The following is a 10,843-nucleotide window of genomic DNA, read 5'->3' on the forward strand; positions in this document are numbered from 1 at the left end:
TGATGAGAACATCTTTTCATTTGGTTCAGTTCCCTTGAAAATATGACAGGACTTGTGTGCTGCGCTTAGCCCTGCTTGCTCAAGGAGCTGCCGTGTAGCCGAATAGCAAGAGCTACCCTTTGACCTGGCACAGGGCAGTGAGTTTCCTGTTCCAGGCTCCAGGGCTGGAAGTATCCTCTCTTCGCTGACCTTTCTAAACCTGTGTTTTGCCGGCTCTCAGTAGTGGGAAGCATCTTACAGGCCCTACTGTATTAAAGTCATCATTTTGTCTCCAGAGACCAGTTCACCACAAGAAATTTTCCAACTTTTGTCTCAGTTTTTAAAAAGGAGACCGAATTTTATGCGTGTGTTTTGAGCATAGACAGACGGATGCATTCAGCTCCAGTGCCCTAACGGAGTTCTATGCTCACATCCCTGTCTTGACTTTTTCTCCCAACAGTCAATTTAGTGCTCTGTCCTTTGTTCCTTCTGAGTTAGAAAGTAGGGCTGGATCCCCTCGTGGAGCAGCCAATGATCCCAGCCAATGATCCCAAAACAGAGGCCAAAAACCTGGTTACTAAGGTCCTTCTTTTCCTTAATCCAGAACTTAACCTCACAGGGCTTCCAGCCACGTTCCCAAACCCTTGCTTCCCAGTACAGGCCTGGGCCCACTCTCTAGTCTACCAGCCCAGGTCTCAGCTCTGCCTATGTGGGGTCATTCTTTCCCATCCCCTTTCAGCCTGGCAGACAAATGTCTCTATTGATCTTTGGCCAGCTCTTCCTCAGTTACCACACCCTATTATTTTTGGTGTTAAAAAAAATATACCCACGGCTGAGAACAGTAGACACCATCCATGGGAATACTTTTCAAGAAGCACCACAGGTGCCTGAAATCACAGAAGGCACCAATCCCATCTATATTCTCCTCTCTACATACACATAAATATCACAAAGCTTAATTTATAAATGAAGCCCAGTTAGGCATAGCTGACAATGTTCATAATAAAGTAGAACATTGTAAAGGTTTATCATAAAATTGTCATCATCACTATCACGCTTACACTCTGTGGCCTTTATTAAATAAGAGTAATTAGAATAAAATATTGAGATAACATGACAGTCCATCGGAAAACCAAGAATGCTACTATCTGACCAGTGGGGGTGTAGCATTTGCTACATAAATGCTCTCGATGGAGGAATGATTCATGGCTCAAGCACACAGAGTGGGAGAGGTTGGGCTTCTACCATACTGGGAATTTTAATGTTAAGTCTATACATTATTTCGGGAGATTTTTGATTAATATTTTATCACAGTTGATCACAGGTAATTAAACTTTTAAAAAATTAAAACTGTAGATAGTGGGGAGCTTCTGTAATTTATGAAGAATGTCAATTATTTCTTATAGTTCTAGGAAATGAGAGGTCCAAAATCAGGGAGCTGGAACCTGCCAAGGGTCTTTGTGTTTTGTCCTCCAAAAAGGATAAGCACTCTTTCATTATCTGGCAGATGGCAAAAAGATAAAGAGGGAAAGGGAGCAAACCCCCCCCCATTTTATAGTAACATTGATCTTACTTACAAGGGCAGAGTCCCAAGCCCAATTTCACTCAAATTCCAGCATGAGAGTTTGTGTTTTCGTTAAGGGATTTTGGTGTGTTGGTTTGTGATTGGGTGGGTGGGTTGGTTGGTAGGTTAGTGGGTGGGTGGGTTGGTTGGTAGGTTAGTGGGTGGGTTGGTGGGTTGGTTGGTTGATGGGTTTGTTGGTTGGTGGGTGAGTGGGTCCATAGCTGGCAAAGTCACTTCTTCATAGCCTCCAAGGCCCAGGCTTAGTCTCAAGTTCAGAACTTTTCATCAAGGCTTCCAGCCTGGAAAAGCAGATAATAAAAAATTAAAAATACTGACAGAAACCTAACCATGGTAATACATACCTCTAAGCCCGGCATTCAAGAATCACAGGCAGAAGGATCAAGAGTTTGCAGCAGAGTTGAAGGGGTGGCTCAGCCGGTAAAGTACATGCCATAAAAGTGTGAGAACCTGAGCTCAGATCTCCAGAACCCAAGTAAAAAGCTGGGCACAGTGGCACGTGCCTGTAATGCGAATACTAGGAAAGGAGCTGTGGAAACAGGGAGATCACTGAAGTTCATTCCAGCCAGCCTCGCCCAGTAGATACGCTTCAGATTTAGTGAGAGACCTAATAAATAAATAAATAGATTGGCCTCAAATAAATAAATGTGGAAAGTGGCCTGCCATCTACCTCTGCCATCTATATGTGTGCACATGCATTCACAAACAGCCATCCACACATGTGATAACACCCACATTAACAATCGCACACAGTATATACCATATACACACCTCATGATATGACACACACACATGCCCACAGAGAGGGAAAGAGAGAGCTAGTTCAGGTCAACTAGGCTATGTTATGAATTCCAACCACTGTGGAAGCCTGTCAAAGGAGAAGAAGAAAGAAAAAAGAAACCGTGATTGAAACAGAATAATCCCTTGAGTGACATTTCCCCTCCACAACAACCCTGGTGCAAGCCTCTGCTTGGTTGCTCAGTTTATTTTGGGATGGAATTTTTCACAGCCAGAATTAAATATGAGTTGATGAGAACCATGAGCTCGAAAGAAGCTGTGTGGCCTCTCTGTGTGCCGCTTTCTTTCTGCCTGACTTTGAGACACTTGCCATAAAAGACTCTATAAAAATAAATTGAGCGAAGTCCAATCCCAATAAAAGCCCCAGTGGAAACTGAAAAACATTTTATTTAAAGAGCTTCGGAAGGACATGCACTTACTTCATAATAAATGCCCAGTCCCTGAGCCTGGGAGGTGGCAGACACCCCACAAATATAAAATGATTGTTCCATTAGATGGCTGTTAACTCATTCACAGCTTCGATGTACCCATTGCTCCGTAAGATACACCTTAAGGAGAGAGGCCGTAGGCTTTGCTATTGTACCTCATTAGTTGAGCTTAACAGAGCACAATTTCTTTGTGTCTTTTCAATGTCAATCAAACTTGCTCCAATGTCTTTTTCACTAGGCTCTTGCATGTAAAACCTCGGGCTGGTCCATGAGGTGAAGCACCCAGAACAGTCCCGTACTAGCTTACCTAACTGCTTGTCCCCATTCTGCATTCCCACCTGGGGAAAGGGAGCATCACTGTCTTTTCCTTTCTCACCCTGTTTTACGTACATGCCCTACCCACCAGACCCAGGCTCTGGCACCTCTGTGTTGGCATTCTCAGCAAAGAACTGTCTAAGCAGGTATGAACGATGCTCATTGCTTCTCAGGGATTTCCCTGCAGGAAATCTTCACATCCGACTGAGTTTCATTGCCTGTGCAATGCCACATAACCTCCATCCACCATAGTAATTAACCCTTTCAGGGTTGTCATCAGATCTCCAGCACTCACTGCAGGACAGGACCCCTATGTAGTTGGCTCAGAAGCTCAGTTATATAGTACCCAAGACTCAGGGTCCCTTCATCTTCCTGCTCAGATAGCCATAATATTGATTTCATTTGGCCGATTCTTAAGATTGGTTCTACTCTGTGGGTCCTAGAAAGACCAACAGTGTCTAGCCATTGGAGTGCATAAATAAGGATTTGTGAATTTCCTTCATAGATGCATGGAGGAACTTTTCCAACCCCCCCCCCCAAATATCTATGTGTCCCCTGAATTAAATATGATGGTTCATTCTATCACTACCAAAGGGGCATTTCTCTGAAGGCAGCCATCCAGGCAAACCTGGGCAAGGAGGAGGATGATAAGATGCTGAAAAAGCCAATCACAGACTACTTTATACCCACAGAGAGCGCACAGGGCTGGTTTTGAGAATGGAGTCAGAAAGAAATTTGGAGTCTGTTGGTCTTGAACAATCTCTTGTCAAAGGTGAGGGACATCATGTCAGTCAGACAAGGATGATTCTAATTTTTTTTTAAGAAAGCAGAGAGCCTATAATCCATAGCTTCTCCTGTTCATTTCCTCTCCTGTTCCTCTGATAACCTCAGCTGTGTCTACATAGACATACACCCACGCTCTCCTAGTCCATCAGTGTGTGCAGCACATCTATCTCTTCGGTCCTTTCCACACAGTCTCTGGTAAATAAAGCCATGGCTCATATTGCTGTAAGGCCTTAGTAACAGCTTCCTCTGCAAAAAAGTACAGTGCAACCTCACCTCAATAAAAACATCTCCCCGTGATCCTCTCTCTATCTACTACATGTGCAAAGCCAAACATGGTCAAATCAATTATTCCTCAACAGTCCCTGCATTAGCCAGCTTTCTGTTGCTGTAACAAAATACCTGAGATTATCAGCTTTGAAAAGGAGGAAAGGTCTTTTCAGACTCTCAGTCTGAGCAGCTTCAGTCTGATGCCACTTGGTCCGGTAGCATGTGGGCCTGTCTTCCTTAAGTCGATTGTTGTCCTACCCCACAAACCAGGCTAATCTCTCCAATATGAATTCTGTAACAAACATAACTGAGAAGCCAAGACTCTTCATTCACAATCTACTCCAGCCTTGGCTCCTCCTCCACCTCAACTTGCCACTGCCCACGCCCAACCGGCCAAGTCCTATAATACACATTTATTCAAGGTCTACCTCTTTAACAGGATTAAAATTTCCTTTGAGGTTAAAAAAGTAACTGTTGTTTATATGTTGATTTCTGTACTATCATTCTGACAGCAGTCCTGCTGACTATGGTGCTGTCTCATGTGTTTGTCTTTGATCTCCTCCTAGGTAGCAGGACCCCATATAAAATCCACATCCACATCTCTCCCCATCATCTTGGCCTAACTGGGTACTAGGTGCTCCATAAGTGTTTATCACAATGAAATGGAGCACATAGATAACATCTTTTCCAATATTCTTTTGGTTCCTTTTCTCTCTGCAGTTGTATTCTCCAACAGAGCTCATGTAACTAGGAGAAAGAAATGTTTTAAATTATTTTATTTTGTGATAAACACTATAAGTATCACAGTGGTGGCTCTATGTAGGCAGGCTGGTGGGCAGTCATGCGCAACTCAGATACAGGCAGTCTCTGAGGCTTTCCTTCTTTCTCCTCTGTCTATAGATCTGTAGCTTTCTGAAGAACTCATTTTGAGAGTATGTGGGGCGGCCATGGAGGAGGCAAAACAGAGTTGAGTGAAAATCCACCGTTTAATGAAACTTTTTTGGCTTGAAATGGTTGTGTTTTTGTGAGGCCCCTAATAATGAGAGTGGGGGTGTCTCTGATTCTTTTGCCTGTTCATTGGATATTTTCCTCCTACGTGGTTGTCTCATTCAGCTTTGATGTGAGAGTTTATGCCTAGTTTTATTGCATCTTGTTACGCCATGTTTGGTTTTCTCAAGGGAAATAGAGGAGCAATAGATCTGGGGGTATGGCTGGGAGAAGGGGAAGGATGCTGCAGTCAGGATTTATAATATGAGAGAAAAGTATTTTTAAGGGGGAAAAGAATGTTATACAAATGGAATCAGATTTGTACTGTCTTTTGGACTGCCTTTTTTTAGAGTAATTCTTTGGAGTTCCATCCTACCTGGTTGTGTATGTGTCAATCGCCCACTTTTTACATGGCTTATCACCCTTTGTTTAGCCATTAATTGGTTGAAAGACATTTGGCTTTTTCTGGCTCAGTGCAATTGCAAATAAACTCACAAAGAATATTTGTATAAATATAAACTTTAATTTATCTGGTATAAACTCACAGTGTACAACTTCTTGGTCCTGTGGCAATTGTGTGTTTGGTTTTTATAAATTGGTTATCGAGGTGTTTCTGGGTCAGATGCTCAGTTTACATTCTTAGCAGCGTAGAGGCTGTGCATTCTTAGCGGTAACGAAGAGGTGATGCCTTCTTAGTGGCTACATAGAGGCAGGGCATGCTTAGCGGCAACAGAGGGGCACTACAGTCTTAGCGGTAACATACAGGCGGTGCATTCTTAGTGGCTACATAGAGGCAGTGCATGCTTAGCAGTATAGAGGCAATGCATGCTTAGCGGCAGCATAGAGGCCGTGCATTCTTAGCGGTAATGAAGAGGCGGTACAGTCTTAGCAGCAGCAGAGGGGCACTGCAGTCTTAGTGGCAACGTACAGGCGGTACATTCTTAGTGGCTACATAGAGGCAGTGCATGCTTAGCAGTATAGAGGCAGTGCATGCTTAGCGGCAGCACAGAGGCGGTGCAGTCTTAGCAGCAACAGAGAGGCACTGCAGTCTTAGCAGCAACGGAGAAGCACTGCAGTCTTAGTGGCAAGGGAGAGGTAAGTACAGTCTGAGCGGCAACATAGTCAGACAGTGCAGTCTTCCCACATCCTCACTGGCTTTGGGTATTGTCTGCATAACCTTATTTTACCATGTGGAGACATTCATAAAACAATGCTGTAACTTCAGTTTACATTGGTGGTTCATGAAATTCAGCTTTGATATGACTCTGTATAACACCTGTAAAGGAATGTCTACTAATAATTCATATCAATTTTCTATTTGGATTTCTTTTTTGCTATTGAGCTTTGAGGGTTCTTTTTATATACTAGATACTAGTTCTTAGTTGTATTTATAGCTACCTTCTTTCATTTTGAAGTTTATCTTCAGTCTTTTTACTAAAGTCTGTACAGGGGAAAAATGTCAATTCTTTTATTTATGGGTCATCACATATAAGATCTCTTTGTCTAGTCATAGGTTTTAAAAACTTTTTTTCCTTTTAAAAGTCTTACCCTTTTACAGTTACATTTAAATCCATTACTTGTTTTATACAAAGTGTGAAGTATAGATAATTGCTATCCCCATACTATTAAGAAATTATTCTTTCTCCATGGAATTTCTTCTATACTTCTGTCAAAAATACCAATTGAGAATATGTGTGTAAACATATTTCTGCGTTCTGCATTCAGTCCTATGTATCTGTTTTTTATCTACAAAATTACATAGCAAGCCTTAATTTGGGGTCCAGTAATTTCTCCCACCTTATTCTTCTTTTAAAAGATATTTTATTGATTCTAAAGCCTGTACCTTTAATATAAATTTCAGAATAAATTTTCTTCATATAATTATATTATGAACATAAAACAAAATTGATTGCAGAATATAGTTTTCTACAGCTCCAAATTATTGTGCCAGGATTATGATAGGAACTTCAGTAGACATACAAATAATTTGGGGGATATTTTGGTATCTTTACTATTTCAAATGAGTTAACCAATGCTACATTGTATTTAGGACTGGATATGCATATATTTCCGCAACTTCCAGGATATATAAGAACTTGAAATTTTTGGCAAGGGATAAGGTAGAGAAGTCACTGAGAAACCTCAGAGGTTCTCGGACAGTTGTCTCCAAATCCGGCCATAATAACAATCACCTGCTGAACTGCGTGATAGGATGTGCCTTTGGCATCACCCAGTCTAGTCACTCAGGATTGCAAAGTGTAAGCCCACTGGAAGTTTGAAAGTGTTCCGTGTAGAGAAGTATGCTGTGTGTGCTGAGAGCCAGGGTTCACCCACGAATTCATAGGACTGTACCGCTCCTTCTCATACTTCCCCTGGCATAAAGTGACAGCTGCCACCAAGCCCTTAAGGCAAGTTAACATGTTTTCATGAAAAAAAAATGGCTCAGCATGGACATACGTGTCCGAGGAGAAGGGACCCTGTCCTACGGGGAGGAAGACTATGTTTACACAGTTAGGTATCTGCCTATTTCTAGTTCAAGTATGGAAGAAACAACCAGACTTCAGAAGATTGGGAAAAAAAACTGTTATTTAGTCATTTTATTGCATAGTTAATTAATTCTCCAAACCTGAGACCTACAAAACTATGCAGCAATATGCAAAGATATATTTACTGTCCAAAACAAGGCTATTCAAATTGCTGAAAAATTATTTTCCATTAGTGGCAGAACATGCCATGACCTACATTAAACACGCACCCTCATTATATTATGTGAGACCTTATCTCTGCTATGTGGTTCATGTTATACAGCAGCACACCAGAGACTTGAATTGTGGTCCACCAGGTCTACTTCTTTTATGTATTTGCTCATTCCAGAAGTTTTATTGCAGCATCTACATAGCAACATCAAGAAATGTTAGCTCTACTATAGTTTACATTTATATAATGAAAATCAGACATTAAGATCAAACAGAAAAGTCATTTGAAAAGAACACATGATTATTTGGAGTTGAAGGAAAGACAGAAAAACCCAAACAGAAAAACATAGAAAGTTGTTCCCCCTGTGGCCTTTGAGCCAAGTCCCTTGGCAGATTCCTTCCAGTATACTGGTGATACTTTGATAAGAGTCCTTTGACCGATGAAGACTCAACAGTGCGAACCAGGATGTTGCATCACCCACCTTGGAAAATGGTGCCCCTGTTTGGCAACCAGAACTTTCCTTTGCCGTAGTTTACCTTATTTAAATAATTAGTCCCCAGTTCCTTTCATGAGAGGAATCCCAGTCCATACACACAAAGATTTGCTTGACTTAAACCCCAGAGCTGAAGAGGAAGTCATGACTACTAAAGATGATTAGCCTCAGAAACACCAGGCACGAAGACTTAGAAGTCAGCACTTAACACCCCATCTTCTCGGGGATGCTTCTTTGGTGGTAGCACAGCAAATAGGTAGGTACATTCTCTGGACCAAAATCAACTGAGGGTTCTTCCACCGAAAGGATGCCCACACGGGAGCCCTTAGGTTCTGTCCCAGGAGATGCTTTGCTCAGTGTGCTCACCTAAAAGAGTGAGCAGATGTTAGTAGGTGGCTGGTTGGTTGTGCAGAAACCTCTCTAAATCAGATAATTCAACCCTGTTCTTACTATCCCACTGAACTGTGGTTTGGTGATTTTGTTTTTCCTGGGTTTTGTTGTTTTTTTGACTTCGCAAAAAGAAAAATGTTTGTTTGTTTAAAGGTGTGAACAAGCATATCTGTCATGCAGTTGTGCGGGCAGGGAGAGGTGCCCCCCTCACCCTTCACAACCTATAATAGATGAGGGAGCTGACAATACAGAAGAGCTCACCTTGGTGACAAGGACATGGGACAGCTGGTAGGCTGACCAACCCCGCAACTGCCCAAGCCCAGCACAAGGATTAAGTGTTGACCCACCCCAAGTCCACTCCATCTGTGATCTGCTGGAGCACAGGGGGAAGGGGACAGGGGGAGAATCCCGCAGATCCAGGACTACAGGTTCTCCATAACTCAGGGCAGCACTGAGATGTCCAGGAAGAATCCTAGTGAGGGCCCAATGTCTATGGTGTAGCAGAGACTAGAGGACTCAAACTAGACTGGCGATTCTTTGTGATGAATGCCTGATGTAAAAAGGTGTGGATAAAGAAGGTTACTATGTAAAATTAATTAACTTTTTGTGCTCCGGAGTCCTTGAAAAAACATGTTGTCCTCCTGCTACTTGATGGAAAGTTGTGTGTGTTATAGACTCTTGTGGAAAGATCCATTCTGTGAAAATGCATCAAAAGCCAGTTCTGACAGCTGCAGTTTGGATCCACAGAGAATGTGAACCTGAACAATTTAAATAAAACCACAAAGCCTATTGATAGAAGAGAACTAAGAATACCACAAAGACTGATTGAATTTACTTATAGAAAATACCTTTTTTTCAAAAGATTTCTAAATTGTGTGTGTGCGTGTTTGTGTGTGTGGTGTCTGCCGCCTGTGTGCCTATATCTGTAGAAACTAGAAGACAGTGTAAAATCCCCAGGAACTGGATTACAGGTGGTTGTGAACACCCTGGTATGGGTGCTGGCGATCTGCTCTTCATTGCGGATTCATCTCTCTAGCATCAGGAAAAAAAAATTATTTTTAATCATCTTTGTCTAAATGGAGCAAACAATACTTCGACTACAGCTGTAAAGGATGCACTACTTAGCCATAAACAAAGTCCTCTTGTACCCTCCTCTCCCAACTTCTGGGACAAATGAGAATAATACACAGAAGTACTCACCTTCTGGATGACTTGGACCCTTCAGAGATTTTAAGGGATGTACATGGTGCTTTTCCCAAAAGAGTCACACTGCCTAGGGATAGTGTGATTCATAGCCCTGGGTGCTATAACGAACGCATACATGTGGAACAACCACAGAGCCTAAGCCCAAGCTGGCACCATGAGCACTCAACACCTGACTTCCATCCTCCATAAGCAGCAGAGAAGACCGGTTCTTTTTTTGAGGTAGGATTTGAGATGATGACATGGTTCATCCCAACCACATCCCCAGTCTATAGCCGAGGGCCAACCAGTTCATCTATTCCACACTCAACCATAGATGAGAGCTTCTCCCTGCCCCAACCTGACGTTAGGACACAGCCTGTCTGCGTAGTGCCTTTGTCTATGTGGAAAAACAGCAGAATCAGCTGTGTTTAAAAGCTTGCATCATCCCACTGAAGTCTATGAAAACAATAGCTAGCTGTGACCAAAAGCACCTTATACACATGGTACTGTCCTCTCAGACTTTCAACAACAGCCTCGGGTAAGCGTCATTGTCTCCATGTGCAGTGAACGGTGGCACCAGGATGGAAACATTAGCCCCTCCCATGGGAATGCCCTTTCCTCTCTGCTCTCTTTCTGGAGACAGCCATCAATGTCTTAGTTGGATCCCTACGGGTGCCCGTAGCTGGCTCAGCCTTCTTTCAGCTCTCCTGCCACACCGAGATCAACTAGAAGGGTGATCCTTAACATGCAAGCCTCTCCCTGCTGGCTTCACAGTTTTATACATCCATCCGTGTCTTCCTTCCATGTCAGGATGTCGGATTCCGACTACAAATGTATGTGAATGACCTCTGAGGCCTCAGAATCCTCCTAGTTACTTGTTGTCTATTTCAGATAAGAATGGGACTTTTTAGCATCATATTCATGTTAAGAGGGGGG

General features: G+C 42.6%; 1 protein-coding gene across 1 annotated transcript in view; it reads right to left on the minus strand.

Moving 5' to 3' along the window:
* Positions 1-10,194: 10,194 nt before the first annotated feature.
* Positions 10,195-10,843, minus strand: part of Frmpd2 (FERM and PDZ domain containing 2) — a 107,771-nt gene continuing 107,122 nt past the window's right edge. The window contains exon 30 of the mRNA XM_026779984.1: positions 10,195-10,304. Coding sequence (XP_026635785.1) covers positions 10,195-10,304 — 110 coding nt within the window. The remainder of the gene's footprint in view (positions 10,305-10,843) is intronic.

The sequence above is a fragment of the Microtus ochrogaster genome, chromosome 6, assembly GCF_000317375.1.
Source record: "Microtus ochrogaster isolate Prairie Vole_2 chromosome 6, MicOch1.0, whole genome shotgun sequence".
Taxonomy (NCBI): Eukaryota; Metazoa; Chordata; class Mammalia; order Rodentia; family Cricetidae; genus Microtus; species Microtus ochrogaster.